The 27,943-nt window shown below is 38.1% G+C and overlaps 1 protein-coding gene across 1 annotated transcript in view; it reads right to left on the bottom strand.

Moving 5' to 3' along the window:
* EXOC4 (exocyst complex component 4) overlaps positions 1 to 27,943 on the bottom strand; it is a 915,110-nt gene that overhangs the window by 794,943 nt on the left and 92,224 nt on the right. Inside the window, exon 5 of the mRNA XM_060196593.1 lies at positions 21,909 to 22,018. Within this exon, the coding sequence (XP_060052576.1) occupies positions 21,909 to 22,018 (110 nt within the window). The remainder of the gene's footprint in view (positions 1 to 21,908; positions 22,019 to 27,943) is intronic.

Genomic DNA, 27,943 nt, shown 5'->3' with positions numbered 1-27,943 from the left:
AGCCTCTGTAGGGAGTTGGGGAGTAGAGTAGGAAAAATTGAAAATCTAACACTCCTGTTATCTAGCAGAATGCAAAACATATAGGTCTTTTCCTCAAAGTAATGCATTAATATTCAAAGCTCTCATATGATTTCAAAAGTTTCATGACTATCAGAAGAACCACAGCTTTCAAATTTCAGGCCTAGGCTGGGGAGACACTCCAGCAGAACAACAGAGAATGTGCACGTATGTCCCCTGGTTCAATCACTAATATTACTTGTGCCAGAGCTTTTTTTTGACACAGGTCTTTTCTCCCTGTGTCAAAAATGAAATAAATAAAGATAAAACTAATGGCTAAAAGAAACGATTCTCTCATTTTTGAAGTGGCTGGATTAAGATAGACAAAAACAGATGTAAAAAAAAAAAAAACAGCTTTTCACAATCAATGTCAACACCTATCTGCCTCCCTCTTCCACTTCTCAAAAAGACTAGAATGTCTTTTAAAAAGATATAATAACTTGAAAGAATGATGCATTCCTTCTTAGATTCAAGTTCAATTATACTGCAGGCATACTCTGAGTTCTCAGCAACACTGAAATGTATTATAAATTGTTTAAGAAACAAATGAAAATATTCCAATAAGTTGTTGGAATCAGTGCATAAAGTCTCAAAAATCTCTACTTCACATAATACCATAGACTATTTTCCTCAGCCCCTAATTTATTTCACTTCCAACTCATAAAACTGATGAAACTACAAACAAAAAGGCACTTAATCACACATACTATATAACTACTTAGCCAACTACATCCTAAAACAAATAGGTCTTTTAGGTATCTATCCATGCTATGGTTGTCTTACACTCTCCAAGCCCCAGAAGCTCATGAGGAGAGAAATAAGCACATGAAGACTGACCAAATCCTTTTGGTTTTCTGTGCAAAGTAGGTGGAATATGGTGATTACATTTAATTTTCTTTTAAAATTTTAATACTGTTAAATTTTAAGTTGAAAAAAAAAAAACAACTATGACCCTAAAGATGATATGCTGACTCTGAAGGCAATTAAAAAAAAAAAAAAAAACATTGGTGCTTCCTAATGTGGCACCAGTGACTGGTTTCATTTTGTACATAGAAAAGAAGGCAGCTCGGGGCAGAGAATTAATCCAACCAGCAAAAACCAAGCCAGACAGACAAGTGCTTAACAGCTAAGGAGCCATCTAAATCCAGTGGGCTCGAGAAGGAAAATGAAACAAAACTGTAAGCAGAATTTTGTTCACGTACACAAAGAAGTACACGTTTTCCTGGGATAAAATGATCATCACAGGGAGTCAGGTAGTAGCGCAGCCGTTATGCGCACGTGGCGCAAAGCACAAGGACCAGCGTGAAGATCCCGGTTGGAGCCCCCAGCTCCCTACCTGCAGGGGAGTCGCTTCACAGGTGGTGAAGCAGGTCTGCAAGTGTCTGTCTTTCTCTCCCCCTCTCTGTCTTCCCCTCCTCTCTCCATTTCTCTGTCCTATCCAACAACAACAACATCAATAACCACAACAATGTTAAACAATAAGGGCAACAAAAGGGAAAATAAAACAAAAATTAAAATGATCATCACAAAACTCACACACATCACAAACATGACACATTCCATGGGCATGTGAATGTCACAGCTGCCACAAAAACAGTAATGATTCAATGATTCAGATAAGTAGTTTAAATCAGTAAGCCCTTCAATTACTATGTGGCATAAAGCTACTTCTATGCAACTAATATGATAGATAGCCTATAAAAAACAAGGAAGGAAGGAAGGCGTGAATAATAAAAAGCCACAGCCCCGAACAGTACGTCTGCTTAAAAACCTTATCTTTCTGTTTGTCTCCTGAAATCTCCTAGAGCATAAACACTGAAAAGATCCCATATTAATTAACTTATATTATCTACTTCACTTACATCAGCTGAAAATTAAAAGACAGTTTTAAAGGATAATATAATCAACCATAAAGACTAGTCTGATAACACAAAACCCTGTGGGATTAGTAGAATTATTTGTGGCCCTTTTGGGGGGGGTGGGGGGTGGGGGAATCTTTGTACAAAAATAATCAAACTCAATAAAGCCTCATACCACAATTGTAACAAAATAAACATACATCCAAATACCTTGAATCTTTTCCTTTTTTTCTTTTTGCTCTAAAAATTGTATCAAGTAAGGATTTCTTGAACCTGGTTTTGATGACTCTGGGAAAATATGCTAAGTATTGAGACACTTTCATGTTCTTTAACACAATTTCTACTAACATTCTATTGATCTTTACTATACTTATGCACACCCAACCAGAGGCAGGCGGGCAGGCAGAAAAAAGAAATCTCTGCCTCTAGGTATTTATAACTAATTGTATATAAACCATGCCTCTAGTTGAAGCTTTGGAATCATGGAAGAATGGCTTAAGTAATGCACTTTGGGACTCCTGAGAGGATTAAACAGATACCAAAGGTCCTTTCAAACTCTTAATTCCATGGTTCTATGAACTTTAAGTCTATACATCTCAGGTTGCATGGGGTATATCTAATTATATAATAAATAAACAGCAGATAATTCATTTCAGCAGTTTTTCATACTCCAGTGAAGACATAAAGCAACCTAACCAATCAATCCATGACTGCTTTCTTTTTTTACATTATACGTGGTAAGAAAAGATCAGTAACACACCACACACGTGCACACACCATCAACTCGCAGAGGGGGTAAAGAAATTAACTTGAACTTCTTATTGATGAGCTGCATTGTTTATCACTTATATTTATTCATTAATTAGACTATAAAAATAATAGCACCATTAACTATATTAAAAAGAAAAGAACTCTTTGGTTATATGTCAGATCTGAAACTATCCATGATACCAAAGAAAAGTAAAATATCACATCCCATTCCAACGGACAGAACTTAATTTGCATGCCAGATTCAAGAACATTAGCCTTGTGGCACAAGAAAATAGTTGCTGCGAACAAAAAAAAACAATGCAAAAGGAAAAAAAAAAAAAGGGGGCCTACCAAAAACCTCTAACTAGACAATAAAAGCAAAAGAGAATTATACATCCACAATGCTGTCCTGACCAATGGAAAATTAGTCTCAGAATACTGGCAATATTCTCAAGCAGAAAATGAGAAATTTACCACCTAAAAATAATTCTTGAGCCAGAGAGCTAGCTATCTCAGTAGCAGAGAACAGGTCTTGCAAACCTGAGACGCCAGGTTCAATCCCAGGCACTACATACATAGCATTGAGAAGTGTTCTGGACATTTCTTCTTGTTCTTTTTTTTCCCTATGAAAATAAATTTTAAAAGTCATAAAAATATTTTCTTAAATAGTAATTCTTTTTTTATTTTTTAAATTTTTTTATTATTAATTTTCCCTTTTGTTGCTGTTGTTTTGTTGTTGTTGATGATGTCATCGTTGTTGGATAGGACAGAAAGAAATGGAGAGGAGGGAAAGGTAGAGAGGGGGAGAGAAAGATAGACACCTGCAGACCTGCTTCACTGCCTGTGAAGCGACTCCCCTGCAGATGGGGATCCGGGGCTCAGACCAGGATCCTTACGCCGGTCCTTGTGCTTTGCGCCACGTGTGCTTAACCAGCTGCGCTACTGCCCGACCCCCTTAAATAGTGATTCTTAAACTTAGCAAAATGGCTCTGTAAGTTCACACTTTACTTATATTCAGTTTGCTAATAATACAGTCATAGTGCGGACAGACATCATAATGGTTACCAAAAAAGCCTTCCATACCTAAAGCTCTGATGTCCCAGGTTCAATCCCCAGCACCACCATAAGACAGAGCTGAGCTGTGCTCTAGTTTTTCTCTCTGTCACTGTCACTGTTTCCATCTTTGTCTCTGTCTCTCTCTGTGTGTATGTATGTGTGTGTATCTCTCATTAAAATAAGTTTTTAAAGCCTCAATTATATATAAAATGTAAATTAAGAAATAACCTGGCTCAAAACTGAAGAGCAGCATCTCTGTGTACATACAATACAAGTAAAGTCTCTTGTTCACAGCTGCATGATTCACAACAGGCAAACAGTAGACGCAGCCTAAATGCCCATTGATAGAAGACTGACTAAAGAAGTTATGGGATCTATAATATCCCATATATAATAAATATATATCCCAAAAATTCCCATGGAATACTACTCTGTAATCAAAAAGATGATACTGTGTTCTTTGGGACAAAACGGATGGAACTGCAGGGGATTATGCTTAGTAAAATAAATAGAGATGAGGATGGTTTCATTCATATGTGGCATCTGGAGAACTGATACACATGGACTTGGGAAAAATAGAAAAAACTGGTCCCAAGACTTTGTGACAATTATGGTGGTTCTCTTTGGAAGGTGGGAGGGTAGGGACACAGAACCTTGGTGGTGGGTGTTGTGAGCAACCATATATAGACTGTAATCTTACAATCTTGTAACCCACTATTAATCATAAAAAATAAAATAAAACACTGGGTGTCTTAATAAACCCTGGGGAGAGACATGGGCAAAGGCAGGCAGGACAGAGATTGAATAGGCTCTCGTGGCCAGGTGAGGTAAAAGCCATCCAAAAGCGGAAGGACCGACCATACCAAACTGCAGCCTTAGGCTGGTGTGGACTGCTGGCCTCAGCAAAATCCCTATCTTTCACTCATGTCCCAGTGGAGACACCTGGTCAACTACGGCTCTCTAATACTACTGTTCATTTCACCAGTGAAAAATGCCTTTGAACATCTTTCATTCTAATTAATGCACCCACTGGTGCACGTTGAGAGAGCATTATCTGATGCACTGGTTGCCTCTGGAGTACAGAATCTTGATTAGGGTCTTTTCAAATGTTAACTAACTACCCCTGGAGTGTGGATTCCTGATTAAGGTACTTCAAAAATGTTAACTAAGCACCCCTAAGGTGCAGATTAAATTATTTTAAAGAAAACTACAGACAATATAACACCGTGCTCCTGAAAGAGGGCTGCCAAAAGCCTTTGCCAGCTGCTACTTGGGGCTATCATTAACATGAGGCCAGGACTTTTGAGAGCAGCAGCACAGGGATTGTTCCAATCCAGAGGTGGAGATGAACTCCACACTGCAGTGAGTTTTCAAAGAGCAGTGAATGTACACTGGTCTTTCCACAAGCTACAGTGGACTATGGAGGATGGTAGTTCGTGTGCTTGGCGGGGAAAGGTAGAGTGGGGGGCTCTCCTAGGATAAAAACAAACAGAATGAAATACTTATTGAAGCACTTCCCCTTGGAACAGCACATTACATGTATTGTCTCACTTGGAGCATGGATCAACCTCGGAAAGGCAATGGAGTAGAAGGGGCAGCTACAAACACAATGGAGGTAAAGGATGAAGAACAGAAGGTTAAGTTGATAGTTTCTATTACTAGTTACTGAAGTATAGTAGGTCACAGGTCATAGTCAATGTTGTGTTTCTTTTTTTTTAACAATTTTTATTCTTTTTTAAAATTTTATTTATTTATTTTGTTGCCCCTGTTGTTTTGTTGTTGTAGTTATTATTTATGTCGTTGTTGGATAGGACAGAGAGAAATGGAGAGAGATGGGGAGAGATGGGGAGAGATGGGGAAGACAGAGAGGGGGAGAGAAAGACAGACACCTGCAGACCTGCTTCAGCGCCTGTGAAGCGACTCCCCTGCAGGTGGGGAGCCGGGGGCTCGAACCGGGATCCTCCCGCTGGTCCTTGTGCTTAGCGCCACCTGCGCTTAACCCGCTGGGCTACCGCCCGTCTCCCTCAATGATATGTTTCTATAAGCACAAAAGCACGAAGGAGTGGATACAATTTTAGGCTTGAACAGCACCTCGCCCACCTTCTCTAGCTGTGTGATCTCTCTCCTCAGTCTCACTAGATCTTGTTGGGTCACAATTTCTTCATCTATAAAATGGCAATAGTAATTGCCTGCAGAACTGTGTATAAGAAATGAGATTGCAACAACATAAGAACTCCCCCCACAAAAACACACACACACACACACACACCAAAAAAAAAAAAAAAAACCTGTTATAAAATGACCTTTTAAACTTGTAGTGTTTGACAATTCCAGGTAACTGGAGAAAATTTGGCTTTCTTTAAAACCTGATGAGACAGCGTAATAGTTTTGCCAATCAATTACAACTTTAGGCTAGACAGATGAAGACCTTTTAGCCTTGTAAGTATCTAAAATACAAAGAGGTTCAGACACCACTGAAAGGGTTCAAGCATAGTGAAGTTGAGTATATTAATATAGACACTAACCATTGGGTTATCATAGAAAACAACCCCCCCAACTAACCTGGTTATAATAATAATCAATTACTGATATTCTAAGCTCTTTCTAAGACTATAAGAAACACCTTGCATTCACTCTCTTTAAGATCCCCATTTCTCCTAGTCCTGGTACCTCTAGGACTATGCCCATACTTCTTGATATTTCTACTCTGATTCTTTACCACCATATCACCTCTGTCACCATCAACCAAATCGCTACTGGTGCTACTTAATTCCTACTGTGGACTGTAACCAGAGATACCGAGCCTGAGAAGTCAACCTCACAACTAACACATGGGACTACTTATGTATCCACATTAGATGGCACATCAGTTAACTAAGTAACAGATAGCAGATTAGGCTAGGGTTTGGGGTACTAGATACTGGTGTATATGTATCCATAAGCAAGGAGCAACTATCTAACTCAAAGTCTAAATGTTCAATAATGGTTTAAGAGCCTAAAAAAGCCATCATAAATTCTTTAATTGACTGGACTTAGACTGGACATTAGCTGGGCAGCCTAGCAGAAAAACCCAAAGAAGACAGACCCCAAAAACCTAACTCTGGCTGGGCTCAACAAATGATACTCAATATCTAAACAACTATACATATATATATATATATATATACATACCCTGGGTCAGGTGGATGGAGGTAAAGTTCATTTTAGCTACAGAATTTTTTTTTTCAAGAACAGGACCTACTCTCTGCCCTAATCCAACTTTCTAGCCCTTTTTCTCTACTCTGACAACACTTTTTCAGACAATATTCTTATGCAATGTCAAGCTACCTAACAAACAAATAAAACTACCATAGTTGTGTGACCCCAGGAACATACCTAAAATGGATTTTCTAGCTTTCTTCTACCCTAAGATCTCTAATCTCATCTGCTTTGATCCTACTGTTTGGTTCCTGTTCATTAACCATTTTGTCTCCTTAAGTCATGCCACCTCCCAAACACCAAGTAACAGATGCTACCATGGCTCCATCCCGACTTGTCTGGGCCATGTCCACAACCTTAGGTGAACTGTGGTGGATTGCAGTGGGGAGACTGAAGATTAGGAACTCTGGTGGTGGCAATGGTATGGATTTAAATCCTTGTTGACATGTAATTCTGTAATATGAAAAATAAAAGTAATAATTAAAAAAAAAAAATTTCATGTCAAAGACATCAAAGGTCTCAGGTTCAATCCCCAGCACCACGATAAGCCAGAGCTCAGCAGTGGTATGATAAACAAATAAATAAATAAATAAATAAATAAATAAATAAATAAATAAATATGGCTGGTTAAGTTCCAAGATCTGTTTCCTCCAAATTGGGGGTAAGGGACTCATAAAATTAATGACCTCTCAATAACTTAATGACAGAAGTTGACTCTAACTTCAAACAACTGTAAGGGGGAAAAAATACTTAGTCACAGCAAGCAATCACTCATTCACTCATGCCCTGGTTCATTCCACAAAACTTTGCTATAAGCAAAGGTAAACTGTGAAAAACTGATGGAGAGACAAGACAGTAATGAACCTACAGCTAATCTAAAACCATCATTAGAAAAACAAAGTTAATTCTAAGTTTCAGAACACTAAAAAGTCTCCCAATGGATAAGAGCATGGACTATAAGGAAGAGACTTAAAGAAGGAGATACAACTGGAAGAAGAAGTGTTTGAGAGGCAGAGCTTTGGGGGGCTGGAGGAGGGAGGTGGCAAGTAAGACTAAAAGGAAGTGAGAAATGCCCCTTGGCTGTAGAGTGGTGGGAGACGAAAGGTGTAAAATGAAAACATTTCAGGATCCTACAAGACAAGAGAAGTCAAATTCAGAAAACAACATTCCCTTTCCACCAAAGCAAAAATAAAAAAATAAAAACTCCAGGCATGTACCTGGACTTGAAGGTGACAGTAGAGGGAGCCAGTGAGCTAGTAATGCTCTAAAACACCCTCCAATGAGATGAGCCTACAACCCCACCCCCACCAATATAAAGATCAAATTCATAAAAGAGATGATAATGGAAGGAAGGAAGGGAGGACGGGCCAGGTGGATCACTCAGCTGGTAGAGTGAACAAGTTACTGTAAGACCTGAGTTTATGCCTCTGTTCTTTGCAATGAAACACCTACAAAGGAGAAGTTTCATGAACAGTGGACTAGTGTTGCAGTATCTTTCTCTCTGTGTCTCTCAGCCTCTAACAAAAAGAAAAAAATCACCTCACCAGTGTGTCCCAGAACCTCACCTCTCCAGAGCCCTATCCAACTAGGGAAAGGTAGAGTCAGGCTGGAGGTATGGATCAACCTGCCAACGTCCATGTCGATCAGAGAAGCAATTACAGAGGTTAAAACTCCCACCTTCTGCACCCCAAAAATAATTTTGGCCCATACTCCCAAGAAAGGGAAAAACGTTAGGAGAAAAATCACTAGATGGCTCTGAAACCCAATTCCATCAGAACCCAGAGAGAGAATAGGAGAAAAAAAGGGAGGGGGTGGTACAGCTGTGACTTAGAAAGGAATAGAAGGCAGGACTATAGAAAATAATGGACAAAACATATAGATAAGGAGATAGATAATTAAAAAAAAAAAGACAGAAAGAAAAAACTTACCCCTAAGAACAGTAGAGTCAAGCAGACACAAAGACCCAGCAATAATCTAGGTGACAGGAAAAAAAAAAAAAAAAAACCAAAACTCCAACACACATCAACAGAGGAAAATTCCCATCTTAAGGGCCATGAAGCACTAGAGAATGAGGACACTCCAAATAGAATCTCAGGCTACAAAAAGCCACTTTAAGTCAAGCATCCGAAAACAAACAACAGACATGGACAAACAAGAAAGTTCAGAAGAAATTAAAATGAACTCAGAAAAAAGATAATAGGAAAAACCCACACAACTATCTCAGACAACAGCAATAGCCAAGTAAAAAGAGCTCCAAGTGAGTATTTTATAAAAGGTTTGAGGAAATTCTAGGAACCATAATAGCACATAAAAACCTAATAATAATAAAAGTAATTACCCCCCCCAAAAAAAAGGATCTGAAAAAGACAGAGAGAGAAAGAAAGTGACCAAAGAAAGCAGTGGAAATGGATGACAAGAGAAGAAAAATGAAATGATCTGAGTGATAATGAAGGAAAAACAAGAACTTAACAGTAAGACTGCATGAACCAACAAAACCTGCCAGAACTTGTTATAAATTTGACCCCACAAATATACCATTGGGTACCTGGAAAATTAACTGAGAGTTCAAAACTAACTCTGGCCAGGAATATTGCTGAGGGGTGGGGTATGTGCTTTTGCACTTGCATATATGAAGCCTGGATCTGATCTAAAATAGCAATAGAAAAATGTCAACTCCATGACAGATCTTATTAGAACCAATAAACTTTAAAGCTAAAATATCTAACAGTGGGGCCAGCAAAATAAATAGCTCACTTGAATAGTGCACTGCTTTGTTATATGAAAAACCCAGGTTCTAGACTGCCCAAACCCTCACTGCATTGAAGAAAGTACTGTCTGTCTGTCTGTCTGTCTGTCTGTCTGTCTGTCTGTCTGTCTAATAAGTTATTCCAGAGTGGTGAAGTTCCAGAGATATCAAAAAATATACACAAATTATAAAAATGATAACTCACAATGACAATAAAGTAAAATTAAAACAATACTGACATCATATTGTTGGGGACTGGGCCCACTGTCTGGGAAGTCCAGGTCATTGTTTCCATGAGAATCTAAGCGGGTAGACCCCCGGCCTTCCCCCATCCAGGTGAGAAAAGGGCAGGTCCCCCCTGACCTCTGGATTTATGGCGGTTGGACTCGTGGACATGGCCGCCTTTCCACACATGCCACTCCAACCCCTTTTTTAAACAAAAGCCATGAATTACTGTGTATGGCTACCTTGAAAACTGCCAGCAAACATCCTGATTGTTCAGCTGCCTCCCTTCCCCCCTGCTGCCCTAAAGTGCCTGCAATTTACTTCCGGAAAAATATACATTGTGAAGCTTGTGATCAAACCCTATATGGTAACCTTTTACTTGTGATCAAATAGTCTGTAGGTCAAAATGTGACTATACATTGTATTGGGATGCATTGGATCGACCTTCTCGTGGTGCATCCCGTGAGTACCCATTCATTGGGGAAACTGACGATCCTTCCTAGCCGACTGAATCCACATGGATCCCAGTCACTTTCAAAGCCAGCAACAAGCAGCTCCTGACAGCTTTCAACCTGACCTGTTGACTGGCTACGGAAGAAGGGCAAAAGCTAGAAGAAGAAGATTGATCTGGGTTTGGGTTAATGATTATCTCAACCTCCCCCTCTCCCACCAGCTATGGGCATATCTACTCACTTTTATTCCGACAATAAACGAGATGCCCCTCTGAGGCCTCTCCCGGAGCTGGTTGAGTCTGGCATGGCTTCTTGCTCTCCACACACATTCCCGCTGACACACAGAGTCACCCTGGGACTCCCAGGAGGCTGCACTGACCCAGGGAGGTGAAGGGCCCAGAGCAACAGCCCGTATCATTTAATACAAACAAAAATTAAGTGAAATTTTATTTTAAAAGTTAAGTAAATGAAGCTATAATAAATCAAGAAACAAATTCTGCCTATCCCTCAGTTATGTACAAATGCTATGGAGAATAAGTTTTCAACTGAAGGAATTTTATACTCATGAGGAAATCTTTCAGATGATGAATTCCAGTTAACCAAAAAAGAATGATGAGTATTTAGAAATATCTAAATGTAGACTTGAGGCAAAAAATAAAAGTGGGATGTAGTTAGTTGTAGGAAGGCAAAAAAAAAAAAAAAAAAAACCAACTAAAAAACAGCAGATGGGAGAAAATAGGAAAATAAAGTTGACTGCTTGATACCTGGACAAGAATGGGAGATGAGTAATAATTTAAAATATATAAATCTGAAGGTGAACAGCTAAAGAAAAAAGGAGCAAAAAGCATTTTTAAAGTATACAATCACTAATGGGGGAAAAAAAAAAGTCCTAAAAATTTGTATGAATACTAAAGAATACATACAGCTCAGGTAAAAACACAGCAAACAAAATAAACTTACCATGCAATTAAAGCTGGAACAAAAGAAACCAGTGGTAGTAATTTATCAATGGCTATATTGAAGTTCGTCATTCTTTATAAAGGGTTTTCTAACTGGTTCACAAATTAAGGCTCAGCAACATGATAAATAAATGTCCAAAATGAATTACTCTGAAAACCTAGATGAACAAAAGTATACCACTGCTCAGCTCTGATTGTTGATGCGGTTGAGGATCAAATCTGCCACCTCTCGCATTCAAGTCCTATGTGTGACCGCTGGCTCTACATCTCCAGAGGACACTGAATATGTATGTAAAGTCATGATGCCTCGTGAAGCTGTAATATTTATGACTATGAGCCAAAGAAAATAGCACCGCTTTGAAATGAAAACTCTAGAGGCAATTCAGAGACAGGAAAAATACCTCTATTATCCTATTTCCTAAAAATAGAAAACGTTAAAAATGCACCCCAAAAAAAGAAGGAAATAAAGGACAACCAACATAGTAAAACAAAGTACAATTCCAGATACATAGCAAGCTCTATACCTAGTAGCAAGGAATACATTTGGGGGGAAAAAATAAACCGTCAACTACTAACAAGAAGAAAAAACAAAAAGATAAATGCAGAAAATAGCAAAATTGAGAACAAAAACAGTAGGCCTAAATCAATAAACCAAAATTCTAATTACATCGTGAAAGAACACTAACACGAGAAATTGTCAATACCTGGATCAAGAACTAAAGGGAGATGGAACAAATAAAAAAGACAAAAGGAGACAAAATTGCCAGATCATAAGAAAACATAGGCATAAACACGATGTACACCTAAATTAATAGTTTCCACGGGTAGTAGAGATTATTAAAACTGATGCCACTAGAGACAGACTGCTTAAAAAACAACTTGCACGGAATATATATATATTAGGGAATAAAAAGGTAAAAAAGCAACAAATTCAAATGGCTCCACAAGAAAGTTCCCATATCTTTAGTCATCATATCATCCTAGCCCAAGCACTGGAGAAGGACTGAGAAAGTGAATCAGCAGACAGAACACAGGACTTGCATGCATAAGGCCTCAGCATTCAATCCCCAGCACCACTTAAGACAGCAATTTCACGGTAATTGACATTACCTTTGTCTCTCTCCTTCATAAAATGAGACAGATCTTATTTTAAAACTGTGTGGGGTTGGCTAGGGAAATGACTCACTAGCAGAGCATCAGACTTTCAAGCATGAGGCTCCCAGTTTGATCCCTGGCACCACATATATCAGGATTGTACTGGCTCCACCACCATCACCTTCTCTGCTCTTTCCTTCTCTCCACCTTATGAGAAACCCTCTCTTATGTATAATCAGAAAGAAAGGAATCTTTTTTAAAAGTGTGCAGAAGTGAGAGAAGTGTGATAAAAATTAGTAAGACTATATCATATTGCAAAGCAATTTGTCCATAAACCAAAAACCATTTCTAAAACAATAGCCTAGCTATAGTGTTTAGTGTCAGTGGGAGAAGGATGGTATGTGAGTAAAAGCTGAAATAACTGGTGATGCTAAGAAAACAAAAGTCAGTTCCTGCTAAGAAACTTAAATTTAAAAAGCAAACCTGTAAGCTAGTTGGGAAGTGTTGTTTGCTGTTTGTTTGTTTTTTATGAAGTTAGAATAGGAAAGACAAAAGGAACAAAAATTCTATGAGTCTATTGATAATTTTGTTATGTTCAACTAAGATTTAAACAGCTGTATAATAATAATAAAACAGGGAGTCAGGCGGTAGCGCAACGGGTTAAGCACACATGGCGCAAAGCGCAAGGACCTGTGTAAGGATCCCGGGTTTGAGCCCCCGGCTCCCCACCTGCAGGGGAGTCACTTCACAAGCAGTGAAGCAGGTCTGCCGGTGTCTATCTTTCTCTCCCCCCTCTGCTTTCCCTCCTCTCTCCATTTCTCTCTGCCCTATCCAACAACGATGACAACAATAACTACAACAGTAAAAAAAAAAAAAAAAAAACAAGGGCATCAAAAGGGAATAAATAAAAAATATTAAAAATAATAAAATAAATAATAATAAAACAAAGGGAGATAAGCTATAACCAGAAGTGATATCTGAATGCAGCCCAATCACAGGAAAAAAACATTAACATCCACTGAGATGTTGTACATGTAACGGAGAAAAGAATGGCATGATTTAAATGTGGGTAAACAATCACAATTCACAAGATATTCAAATGTTTCACATAAATGCAAAAATGCTCAGCAACACTAGAAGCCACAGAAGTACAAACTAAACTTATTCTAGAAAACTAAAAAAAAAAAAAACTGCCAAATCTGCAAAAAAATAAAGTTGAACAAAGCCAATTTTAAGAGCAAGAAGGGAATAAACTAAAGTTCATGGACTGCTCAAAGGAATTGTCACTGCTACAATCAATTAAAAATGCAATTTGGCAGCAAATGTCTAAACTTTAAAGAGCTTAACATTTCTGTATGTATACATGTACCCTAAAAGTAAGGCTTCCCCACATCGTGGCACATACAAAAAAAATAATAATACTTAAGTACAGCACAGCTCATGTAAATGGGATGGAATGCATATGACTTTTGACTAGAACTTTTTTTTTCTTTTTTTTTTAATTGGGGAATTAATGTTTTACATTCAACAGTAAGTACAATAGTTTGTACATGCATAACATTCCCCAGTTTCCCATATACCAATACAACCCCCACTAGGTCCTCTGAATCCTTCTTAGACCTGTATTCTCCCCACCCACCCACCCCAGAGTCTTTTACTTTGGTGCGATATGCCAGTTCCATTTCAGGTTCTACTTGTGTTTTCTTTTCTGATTTGGTTTTTCAACTTCTGCCTGAGAGTGAGATCACCTCTGTCTTAAGCTCCAAATGTCAAGGGTTTCACATTTCAGATATATCTATCACTCCTTCCCCCAAAGCATTAGTGGTAGAGAAAGTATTCTATAAAGAAAAAACAAATACGAGAGTTTCCATAGTGGGCTGGAGAAACAGTTCACTATGCTGCCCATGCACATTAATGCGGATCAAGCCCTAGTAACACATGGCAGATGCTATAGCAATAGAAGGTTATATAAGAAACAACATCAAGAGGAACAAGATTCACATTATAAGGGTACAGAAGAGAGAAAAAGAAAGTCAAGATTCACATTTGAAGAAATAGTAGCTGAGAATTTCCCCAGATAAAAGAGAGAGATAGACATCCAGATCCAGGGAACTCGAAGAACTCCAAGAAATAGGAATACAAATCAGAGTTCATTAGGACACACAATAATTAAATTGACCAAGATCAAAGGCAAAGAGAGTACTCTGAAGACTATGAGAGAAGAGCAAAGTACACATAGATGGAAAATCCCGTAAGACTATCCACTGATTTCTTTACAGACACTGTAAAGTGTAGCAAGAACTGGTAGAATGTTTGAACGAAAAATAAAAGGTTTGAATGAAAAAGACAGACCTCCACCCCAAGTATACTTTCTCTTCATAAATGATCAGTCAGCTGTGAAAAAGGGACAAAGAGCCTTTCGGATAAGCAACAGCTAAAGGAATTCATTACCACTGCCGCAGATGTACAAGAAATACTATAGAACTTAGACAGAATAAAATATGGAAGGGACTCGCAAATATGGAGTAAACAGACAAAAAGCAAAGCAAACCAGCAAAGACAATGGAAGACTGTGGAGTCAGAGTGCAAATTTGAGGTTAACAAAGGGGACTTTTATGGGGGGAGGGGGGAACCCAGTGGATTTTAGTGGAGAGATACTGATGCTTTGGTCAAATAGGGATGGGGCAGTATATTCTGAGGCAGTGAGACTTTGTACTTCTCAACTACCTATAGATTTGTAAACCAAGGATTCCTCAGAAAACAAATAAATACTATTAAAATAAAGGCTATCCATTGCTGTGAGCTTCCTAGTAATGAAAAACTGAAAGCAACCTCTGTTTACCTATAAAGGTATGAATATATTCTACCTATGTAGTAAAATAAAAAGTAGCTAAGAGGAACCAAGTCTGATAACATTGTCACACACAAAAACTTATTTAAGATTTATTTCTCTTGTTTTCCCTTTTTTTATGTTTGTTTTTGATAGAGACAAACAGAAACTGAGAGAGGAGAGACAGAAAGAGAGACAGACACCTGCAGCACTGCTCCATCGTTTATCATTTATGAAGCTTCCCTGCTTGTAGGTAAGGACCAAAAGCTTGAGCCTGGTAATAGATGCACTCTACTCAATGTGCCACCTGCCAGTCCCTCACACACAAAAATTAGAAAATAAAGATTTGAAAAACACATAAGATGTTAACTATATTATATAATTATAATTAAATTACATAACAGAAGGAAACAAGCTATACTACTTAACCATTAAAATATTCAAAAGAGGGCCAGGTGGCGGGTGCACCTGGTTGGTTGAGCACACACATTATAGTGTGAAAGGTCCCAGGTTCAAGGTCCCAGTCCCCACCCGCACAGGGAAAGCTTCATTAATGGTGAAGCAGGGCTACAGGTGTCTTTTCTGTTTCTTTCCCTATCTCCTCCTCCCCTCTCAATTTATCTCTGTCTCTATCCAGTAATAAATAAATAATAAAATTTAAAAAATAAATATTCAAAAGAAAAATAATTTTTTTGCATATAAATAAAATGTTATTTAGACATATAAACTATATACATATTAACAAGTATATGACATGTTCACATATACTTAATAAGAATATGCAGACAAGGGGCTAGAGAAATAGTATAAAGGTTTATGCAACAAGACTTTCATACCTGAGGCACCAGAGGTTGCAGGTTCAATCCCCAGCACCACCATAAGCCAGAGCTGAGCAAGTGGTTGGGTAGAAAAATTGTTTTAAAAAAGGAAGAAGACATAGGAAAAATACACAAAAAAGATATAGAGCAATTTCAAAATACGTTGCCTTTCGGGTAGAAAAAAAAAGAAAGGAATTCAGAAATAACTCACATAATCAGATGGCTTTGATGTACTTGCCATTTTTAATAAAACATAACCAAGTGTGAAGAAATATTAACATTTAGTCAATTATTAGGGAGCACATGTTGATAGCTAAATTGATCTTTGACATGTGAGTGATTTAATATTCATATTTTATCTTATGTGTTGAAATTATATGTGTTATATGTGTTATCATGAAATATATGTGTTAATTTGAAAAATAAACTCTGGCCTTGCTTCATTTTTACATTTAGAAATATTTGAACTATTAATTCTAGTTTGCTTCCCTTGTATGTATGCCTCAATTCTACTTCTGAACACTTATAGAAATTCACAGAGATGGGGCCTAGAGGTGGCACAACTGATTGAGCACACATGTTACCATCACAAGGACCTGGGTTCAAGCCCCCACTACCTATCTGCATGGGGGAAACTTCACAAGTGATGAAGCAGTGCTGAAGGTATCTCTCTTCCTCTCTCCCTCTCTACTGCCCTCATATTTCTCCATTTCTGTCTCAAATAAATAAACAGAAGACATTTCATGAGCAAATGCCAGGATACTTCAGGAAGCAGAGATTTAAAATGCCAAAGGGAAGTCTTAGCCTGAGAACAAAATTTGTCATCAATTTTAGAGAATCAGATTTTTACTCTCTTAGACATGTGGGTTCCAAGAAGAAAAACGTCTCTCTTAAGTTAGTATTTGTATCTTTGAATTCCATGTAGATAGGTAATAGACATTTTCTTTAAATTTCTGGGTCAGATTTCTTAAAATGAGAACTGTCCAGTCTCAGAACAAGACTATCTGAAATTAAAAATGTACATTAAAAAAAAAGCAGCCAAAGGAAGAAAATCAATCATTTACTTGTGTTCTCCTTAGGTCTTACTCTTTTTTTTTTACATTTCTTTTTCTGTTTATTTATTTAATTTTTTTTAATTTCTTTATTGGGAGACTAATGTTTTACATTTGATAGTAAATACAATAGTTTGTACATGCATAACATCTCTCAGTTTTCCACATAACAATACAACCCCCACTAGGTCCTCTGTCATCCTTTCTGGACCTGTACCCTTGCCCCACCCATCCCAGAGTCTTTTACTTTGGTGCAATACACCTCTGTCTTACTCTTTAACCAATGTTGGTACCTAAGAGAAGTCCCTTCTTGTTATAGGACTATTCACAGCAATGCCAGCAGGAACAGGTATAAAAGGCTTTATATAAAGAGGGCACATAAAAAAATGCCTGTGTGCCCTAGGAGTAAATGCTCAGTCAAAATGCTCCAAAGGCAGTTTACCAAGCAAAAGGAAGTAGAGGAGATCCAAACGTTTCAATTGACATTTTACTACAATTACTGGCTTTCCTCCATACTTGTCCCATCCTCTGACCAAAGTTTCAGAGGAGTTGTTACATCTAAATCGACATCCGTTTCCCTGATATTACAACATGGTGTGACTGAGGAGAATGAGTAGGAAAAAGGCTTTCAAAAAACATCACTGACATATTTAGGGTGGGACAGCAGGAGGTCAGCGACCCACAATTACTAGCCTGATTGAACCTGGGTCAGGATTCAGTTTTCATGTTTGCAAAATGCGTTTTCAAAACATCGTAATAGCTAGCAAGTAAGCATAGATTTTCATAAATAAACTAGCAAGGGTTTCCTTTTATGGAAACCCTGTTTGTCTTTTTTGCCCATTTTTTATTGAGTTGGAAGAATTCTTTATATATGTTTTATGTATATTCTTTATATATGTTTCCTCTGCGAAATGTCCAATATTTGTCCAGATCTTTGTTATAGCATTTCATCATTAATGTTTAAGAATATTAAGTGGATAACCCAATTTCAATTAATGGGCTGCTTGTTTATGCCAATTTGCTTCGATTTTATATTTTGTAATTAAATGTTGTGTCCTTTAGTAAGACAGCCACACATAGGATTCAAATATAACTTATGGCAATTTAAATATCTGATACTAAAATATAATAATCAGAATGTTCATGACAATAGTACTAGCTGAAAGAACTGTTATTAAGTCAGTTGAATGCTACAATGTATTTTGCAAACTATGGTAGAGAACCTTTTTCATAGTAAAGTCACTGACAACTCTAGGTCTAAATTAGAGGTCTGAAAAAATGACTCCTTTGCAATCAGTCAAAATTCTCATTTAATTAGTAATAATATGAAACTTCTAAAGACTCATCCCTAACCCTAATTTATGGGAACCCAATGGGAGACCTGGTCTATTCAGGGATTCCCACTGGGACTTCTTCTATAAGAACGTCAGTGCTAATGGATTATATCTTCAATTCCACTACATTTTAAGAGAGGAGAGCTAGAAGTTGATCCTATGTTAAATTCCTTATAGAAATTACTATTATGGGGGCCAGGCGGTAGCGCAGCAGGTTAAGTGCACATGGCGCAAAGCGTAAGAACTAGTGTTAGGATCCTAGTTTAAGCAAGGACATAGATTCTGCTGTGGAGCCTTAAGAAGGAACACAATCTTTCCATCATTTCATTTTAGCCCAAGACTCAAACTGGACTTCTAACCTACAATACTGTAAGATGACAAATGTTACCTGTAATTTGTTATGGTAGCAATAAAAACAAATACACAGAGCACGCCGAGTTTATTTTCAGGAAAACACTCTTGCTATAAGCAGAGATAGTTCCAGACCTGAAATCACAGCTCTATTGTTTGTCAGCTATGTCAGCTGGTCTCCTCCTCTGTAAAATGTGGCTAATGATCCTGTCTACAACCCAAGGTTATGGCAGGACTGAATTAATTCATGGGAAATATAATAAATATGAGATATAATTCATCGAAAATGTAGTTTCACATATAGGAGACACATCATAAGTTTTTTTATTTTTTCAGTAACAGTTGAAGTATATTACTATGCAATCATCCACTGAGAAATCAAGAGATCGAGAACTTCCGGAACAGTTAGGGAAATAAGCCTTTCTGGAACAATTTTTACCTACAGGCTCTAGTGAACTACCAGGTGCTTCCTCAAGAGTCATTCCCATAACAAAGAAACAGTGTGACAAAGTCACAGTGCCTCCATAAAAGCCACTAAGTAACAAATGCCAACGGCAGGGTCTGATAGAAAAAGTGCTTGTCAAAGACTATTGGCTGTCCGATTACAAACAGAAGTAGGAGAAAGGTCAGGGCAGAGAGGATGTTGGGGTTCTGGTGCATGATGGCAAAGATGGACAAAATTGGGGTGAGAATGTTTTGTAGGTGGGAAGCTTCACAAGCAGTGAATCAGTACTGCAGGTGTCATTCTTTCTCTCTCTCTGTCTCCTCCCCATCTCTCTCAAGTTTTATCTCTGTCCAAGAAATGAATGAATATTTTAAAAAGAAAAAGAAAATAAGAAAAATTCATCCTCTGAGGGCCCAGGATTAATACCCAGCACTATCATAAGACAGAGCTGAACAGTGCTCTGTTCTTTCATCCAGTATCTCTCTCATTAAAATAAATAAATAAAGTATTTTTAAAAGTAAAGAAAACCCTATTATAAAATAACAATAATTCTTACAATTTCCCCATAGTAAAAACAATAAGCTTCAAGATTTCAAGCCTAAATAACCCTATCATTTAACAAAATTATTTTGAAAGGCAATTAAATATGTTCCAGCAACAATAATATATTGTTAAGCTTGGAAAAGAAACATTTTCAATTAGTTGCACAAGTCTATTGATTAAGGGCAAATTATCTTTCAACTTTGTCATTATTCTAACCTGTAGACCACTACAGAACTAGTAAGAAATAGAAAGACTATTATCTGGAAAGCCAAGGATTATCAATCAACATAACTATTTCTTTAGAAGGTAACAAGAACTTTAACTGCCACCACAAGGTACCTGTAGGGCATCCCAAAAAAAGGACATCCACCTAATCCAAAGAAAAGTTGTGTATGGCCCAAGAGTTCTCTGAGCTGAACCCTCTGACTGGGGCAGGTCTGATTTACTCCAGAATTTCCCTCAGATTTAGAAGCTGGATTCAAAATACAACTTCCTTCTGTCTGGCATTAAGCCAGCTCCCCCTGCTCCATCCTGCATTGCTGATACTATGGCCTATTTACATAATCACTGTTTTGTCTGAAAGATCCCCACCCATCCCACTGATCTATCTTCTTTCTACCTCGAGACCCGCCCTGCCTGCAGGGTAACATTAATCCCACCAGTTAAAACCCTCACAACAGTTGCTAAGGAAGCTTCTACCTCCCCAGTGTGCTTTTGCCTTTCTCCACCCCTTTTCCTTGCCATTTCTGTTTCCGACTTGCCACTTCCAGTTTTATCCTATAAAAGCATTGGCTCTCTGATCAACAGATCTTTTTGCAATCCCATGCTGCCACGAGTTCCTGAGTCATCTATCTCCCACGTCGCTGAGTGAGCAGCAGCCCAGGCCAAGTCCGGTCAAGTTTTCTCCAACCTAGAGAGCACGCGCCCGGGGAAGAGGCTCCCCCACGCTAGCCCAGTACCTTCCATGAACAGTGTTGATAGGCTAAAATGGTTCTCCTCAGTGTTCATTAGCAGGATAGCAGGTAGTTCAAAAAGTACCATGATTCATCTGGAGATATGCATTTTTGTTGTTTTGTATGTTGTTCTTTTTCTTTTGTTTTGTTTTTTGCCTCCAGGGTTATTGCTGGGGCTCAGTGCAAATCCACTGCTCCTAGAGGCCATTCATTCCATTATATTGAATAGGACAGAGAGAAATTGAGAGGGGTGGGGTGAGAGAGAGGGAGAGAAAGAAAGATAAACACCTAAACATCTGCTTCACCGTTCGTGAAGGGAACTCCCTGCTGGTGGGGAGCCAAGGGTTCAAACCCAGGTCCTTGTGTGGGTCCTTGCACTTAGTATAGGTGCACTTAACCAGGTCCCCCATCTCCCGGCCCCAGATATGCCTGTCCATATATTCAGACAGATCTGGAAGAGAGAGTACTTCATGGGTCATATACTCCAAAATTCTCCAGGACCAGTGATGGAATATAACACATGAAATTGCCAGGTAAAATCTATCAGGGGCAATAGAAGTCATGGCAAAAAAAAAAGAAAATGTGCTACATCAAAAAGTATTTAGAAAAGGGGATAGATAACGTAATGGTTATGCAAGGAGACTCGCACACTTGAGGCTCTGAAGTCCCAGGTTCAATCCCCCGCACCACTATAAACTAGAGCTGAGCAGTACTTTTGTTAAAAAAAAAAAAAAAGAGTATTCAGAAAAAAATAAACACTGTTGGTCAAATAAAATACATCTACATGATGGAAGGAAAGGAACTAGGTTGGGGGAGAGAGTGTTTTTGCAGGCACCTATATAAGGAGACGCTGTACCATAAACTGTGTCAACAACTGTACTGTAAACTATGAACCAACGCCTCCACCCAATAAAGCAGAAAAAAAATCAGATAAAAACAATACATCCACAGCCAGATCCAGCAGGCAAGTTAAATTCAGCTACCAGTTCTCATGCTGATAATGCAACGGACCCCAGCAATCATGGGCTCTTACTCCCCGAGGGTGGCAAAGGGTACATCTCAGATTCTAGGCGCTATGCAACTGGCTTCCTATCTACTCCTCTATGCTAAAAGGGTCCATAAATTTTTGCTTAGAAACTGTGTAGCACACAGATATGTTGAACTGCTGAGAAATTAAATACTTACCATTTGAGCTTCCAGGAGTAGAAAACTGAGAAGTATCAAGGAATTTGCGAGGAGTAGCAAGGTTTGTCACATCGATCAGAGGACTGGGAGAAGCATCTTTCGCAAAGGAACTGAAGGGGGGAAACACCAGTGGTTACTTAGGAGTTATTTAATCCAGAACTAACTTCAGCCCCACTCCACACCCCTCCTGAATCACTTTACTTCTTTCATGAGAGCACTTCATGGTGTAAGTTGAAGTCTTTCCCAAGTATATTTCCTATAAAGTGGTAATTGTCAGAGAGAGGTAAAAAAATATAATATATTCTAAGTATTTAATTTTTTATTTTAGGATGGCAGAAGGAGTTTACCTGGTACAGCACACTTTAAATATATATATTTATTTTATTATTATTGGATAGCAATAAAGAGAAATTGAGACGGGAAAAGGAAACAGAGACACAGCTGCAGCCCTACTTCACCACCTGTGAAGCTATCCCCTGCAGGTGGGGACCAGGGGCTTGAACCTGGATCCTTGCACATTGTAATGTGTGCACTTAATCAGGTGTACCACCACCTGGCCCCAGAGCACACATTTTACCATGCATAAGCACCCTGGTTCCAACCACTGGTCACAAGAGAGCACCAGCATAAGGGAAAGTTCACATGGGGTACAGCAGTGCTGTAGTGTCTTCTCGCGATCGCTGTCTCTCCCTCTCTGTCACCTTTTCTTTAAGAAAAAAAGGAATCCTACCAATGCCCATGTTCAATGGGAAGCAGTTGCAGAGGCCAGGCCTTCCACCTTCTGCACCCCATGCTCCCAGAGGGATAAAGACTAGGAAGACTTCCAATTGAGGGGATGGGATGCAGAACTCTGGTGGTAGAAGTTGTGTGGAGTTGTACCCCTCTTATCCTATGGCCTTGTTGATACTTTTTATCTTATAAATAGATTAATAACAAAAAAAGAAAAGGAATTCATGAGAGCAGAAGAATCATGCTCATACAGAGCCCCAGTAATAACCCTGATGGCAAAATAATGGTCATGATGATGATGATGATGACAATGATGTAATTTTAAAATGATGGTCATTGGCAGATAGCATAATGCCTGTGCAAACAGACTGTCATGCACGAGGCTCTGAAGTACCAGATTCAGTCTCCTGCACCACCATAAACCAGAGCTGGTCAGTGCTCTTGCAAAAAACAAACAAACAAAACAAACTTAATGAAATCATTTTAATCTGTCATTTATATGATAATCTTCAAAGAAGTTAGTTTAAATATAATTTGGATCTTCAGAATGAACATCTTATACCAAAGGGTTCCATATAATTTGGGCACCTCCTGGATTTCTCAAGTTAATTTAAAATAAACAACAAAGAAAGACCAATACTCTGGTAAAAGAAAAAAGTTTAGTTTGTGGTTTTTGAGGTTTTATTTTTTTAACCAATTCTGAGAGTTTGCTAGACCTCGTTTTCTTTAAAAGACGCACATAAATCTCATGAAACTGAGAATCAGTATAGTAAAAGATGATTTAAGGTATCACAAGTTGTTGTTTTGTTTTGTTTTTTCAGCATTTGATTACCCATTTCTTCTCTTCCAAAAAGACATCATCCTTCATATATGATTAGCTTCAGGGTGTCCAAAATAAGCTCATTAATTTTAAATGACACAAAGACTATAAAAAAAAAAACCAATTAAATTCAAGTTAATTTCCATGTATGAGCATCTGTTAAGTGCAAGAATGTAGGTACTGCCAAAACAAATAACACCTGTGTCCTATTCTCAAGAAACAATCATGACATCACACTGCATCTACAACGGAGAAGCGTCTCTGAGTCACAAAGGAAGAGAGATCAAAGCCAGAGATGACACCACATTCCAGTCCCAGTAAATATTAGTGGTAGCAATTACCAATCTCAAAGTGATTTCTACAAAAGGGAAGACTACACAGGAAAACTTTCTCCAAAGAGCAGAAAAGATATAGGCAATTTAATTTTGGTTTGGGGTTTTTCTGTTTGTTTGTTTGCTTGCTTGCTTGCTTGCTTCTGCAGTACTTGGAAATGAACCCAGGGCTTCCTAAGCTCAACTCATAACCCAAATATGTAGATACAGATACATAATTTTTTCTTTTTGTTTTCCCTGTTGTTGCCAGGACTTGAGCACTTCAGAGCAGAGAAGGAGAAAAATACCACAGCACCGAGGCTTTCTCTCCAATGCAGTGAGGACCACACTAGAGCCCAGGTTGTGTCCATGGCAAAGAGGGCACACTTTTCAAGTGAGCTATTTTGACAGCCCCATTCTATACTTTTCTAGAGAAAAAAAGACATCAAATCACAGTTTGACCATCCATGAAGGTCTTTGGATGCACTCCATGGTGATTTCAAGTGCTGGGGATCAAGCCCAGCTCCTTAATATATGTATACTACAAACTGAGCATCTCCTAGTCCAGTGTTCAATCTATTTTCCTTTGTTGGGGGATTAATGGTTTACAGTCTATAGTAAAATACAGTAGTTGGTATATGTGTAACATTTTTCAGTTTTCCACATAACACTCTAGCCCCCCACCTAGGTCCTCCTCCCAATGTTCAATTTTTAACATTTATGTCCATCCCCAAGTCCTCAGTAGTATATCCTATCTTCTTCTCATAGATTTGGAACCATGTGTTAGGTTTCTTATGTAGTTTTACACTGATAATAATTTTTTTTAAAGAAGTAAATACAGGAATTGGGCGGCAGTGCAGCAGGTTAAGCGCAGGTGGCGCAAAGCACAAGGACCGAAGTAAGGATCCCAGTTCCAGCCCCCAGCTCCCCACCTGTAGGGGAGTCGCTTCACATGAGGTGAAGCAGGTCTGCAGATATCTATCTTTCTCTCCTCTTTTCTTTCTTCCCCTCCTCTTTCCATTTCTCTCTGTTCTCTCCAACAACGACAACAATAAAACAAGGGCAACAAAAGGTAATAAATAAATAAATAATTTTTTTTTAAGTAAATACATTCTTTCAGAAAACTTTGAAAATCAAAACTTTTGTTACAGGGTGACTTTTCATGTAAAGTATTTCTGGTCAGTGCTCATCACGTGTAAACCCTTCTTCTCTTGCCTAAGTTTTAAGGATGATACTGGCCCTCATTGATTTCTGTCTTTTAATATAATACAGGAGGAGGAACATCATTACTCAGACAAGTCTGTAGCATCTGTTGTGTATGGCACTATGCTCGATGCTGAAGACCCAAGTATGACTAAGATATGAGCTAAGGAAACTTAGCACATTTCCAGTGATTTGGAACCATTCACAGACAGATGTGAAACCTCTGATGAAGTTTAAGATAGAAAAGTAACAAAAATAGCGCTTGCCAGGAATTTAACTGACATCATTAGTTCCAGTAACTTTTTTCTCTTTCATTACAGTTGTAAGTCCTAATCTGCTTAAAATACACATTTCAAAAATACAAAATAAAATAAAATAAAATAAAAGTCTTCAAGCGATTTGCTCCAATAGTTTTGGCAACTAAGAAAAGCAATCAGAGGGGCCGGGTGGTGGGGCACCTGACTGAATACACATTACCATCCACCAGGAGCCAGAGTTGAGCACCTAGTCTTCACCTGCAGAGTAGAAGCTTTTCACAAGTGATGAAGGAGTGCTCCAGGTGTCTCTACCCTGTCTACCTCCCCCTTCCCTCTCAATTTCTCTCTGTCTCTATCCAATAAATAAATAAGTAAATAATTTTAAAAATTTTTAGAGGGTTCTTATAGTGTGCAAGGACTCAGGTTCAAGCTCCTGGTCCCCACCTACATGGGAAAAGCTACACAAGTTGCAAAACAGAGCTGAGGTTTCCCTCAGTCTTTATATCTATCTATCTATCTATCTATCTATCTGTCTATCTATCTATCTACATCTGTTTTTTTACCTGAGTACTGCTCAGCTCTGGTTTATGGCGGTGTGGGGGGATTGAACCTGGGACTTGAAAGCCTCAGGCATGAAGGTCTCTTAGCATAACCAATATGCTATACCCCCATCCTCTCTTTACCTCTCTACTGCCTCTTTCCCTCTCAATTTCTCTCGGTCTCTATCCAATAATAAATAAATAAGCTTAAAAAAACTAGATTAGACAACAGATTTTCCCCTTCATCTTTTACATACTGATGGATTTTTTGTCTTTTCCTTTTTCCTTTCAACTGCCTTTTGACCTGCATTTTATGCACAATTGATAAGCCACCTTTCCACACTTCCCCATCTTCTAGACTACACACACTCAAAGAAACAGAGGATAATCACTGATGTTTACTGTGCTGCTACTGAGTAATTAAGAAAAAGTTCATTTCAATTTTAAATGATTGGCAAAATATATCATGTTTTATAAATATTTTCATAACAAAAGCATGTAAGTTCTTTTGAAAGCATTGATAAATGAAGGTATCAAGTAGCGGCCACATTCAGGTTTATAGGTGGAGTGCTGCCTGCCAAGCCTGCTAGTGAAGGGGTACAGTTAGTGCCTGTGTGTGCACAACTGTCTGTGTACTCATGAGCATAATGCACACTTCTGTAAACACAGATGTGCACAGAATTCAGTTTAGATTAAAACCTACAATCATTCTCTCCACTTTAACAAAAAAAAATTTTTTTTTCAGTTAAATGTAGGATGATAGATGGCTTGTCATTTTAACTTTGAAAAACATAACCTGCCAGCTTTATTATCAGAGCCAGAAGGGCTCTCAATCCCCCATCAAAAAATGTTGAGAAAGTCAATTTACTGCAAAACAAATTTTCATAGTCTCATCTCTCTTTCTAAAAATTTTCCCCTGGGCTTTAATTTTCTCCTCTGTGAACAGTAACCTAAAGGCAAGTAACTCTGGAAATGACTTGGATTGGTTTTCTTCATTTATGGAAGGATTTCAACTGCTGAGATCAAGAAAGTAGGGACACACCCATTCTTTAAAACTACTGGAATGCTGAAGTTCAACAGAAGGAAAAGGTCTAGGTCAGACCGCTGCCTTTGAATTATGTGAACCTCCTTTTACATTTTAGGAGAGCAGAAAGCATGTGTTTTTACCAGGTATAAAAGGTAAAGTTGTAAAAGTTAACTTTTCAAAGAGTTTTGACTTTCCCAGAATATATATGTATAATCTACATAAGTATTATCAGGAAACAATTAAAATCAAAATTACACTGTTCTTCTAAAGTTTCTAGTTAGTATCAATAGTCTGAAATGTTTTGATTTGATTTGATATTGATGAAGCTGTTTTTGTTAAGGGAACATGATTATAAATGTCTGAGTTCATTCAGAATCATCCACAGCTGTTGAAAAAAATAGCTGGTATATATTAAATCTTCCCCAGTATGAGACATACCACTAAAAAAAAAAACTAAAAAACTAAATACATAGTCATTCAGTGTGACTGAATGTGACAAAGTACAAGAAAGCAATGAACTACAAACCAAATGCAACAGCCCTACCATTCTAACTTCAAGGTCTTTCGAGCCATTATCCACTTGGTAGTAAGGATCCATTAATAAATGTGCCTTATTTCAATATTTCAAGCCAGGAAAAGTATTCTAAGAAAAGTTAGAAACATTAATAGCTTATTAAATGTATGCTTTTGAACTAGAACTTATTTTTGTTCCTTCACTTAGCAACATATATGTCTATGGCTAGAATTTATAGCAGTAGTTCATTTGGATGAGTTGACTGTCAAACTAAAACCTGACAGAGGTGAGTTGAACTTTGAGTTGTAAATCTAGTAGCTGATGTATTCACCTCTCCAACCCCCACAGCTGGCACACTACCTGTCAGAGAACAAGTGCTTGGAAAAGTTGGTTAAATCAAACTGAGCTGAGAAATACCTGTCAAAAATAATATGACCTCAGTAAGAAAATTTAACTGAATAATGAAACAGAAATAGCTGGTATAATAATTCTATATAGGACTAAGAGCTGGCTGAAGATACAGAAAGAATGATGAATAATGTAGAGGGAATAAAAGTCAGAAACGATCATGATTTTCAATGATAGATCAAAAGTGAACATATGTAATACAAAACAAAGAGAAGCGGGTAGGGGTG

The sequence above is a fragment of the Erinaceus europaeus genome, chromosome 8 (genome assembly GCF_950295315.1).
Source record: "Erinaceus europaeus chromosome 8, mEriEur2.1, whole genome shotgun sequence".
Classification (NCBI taxonomy): Eukaryota; Metazoa; Chordata; class Mammalia; order Eulipotyphla; family Erinaceidae; genus Erinaceus; species Erinaceus europaeus.
Note: the sequence above shows the minus strand (reverse complement) of the source record. Positions and strands in the feature narration are given on the sequence as shown.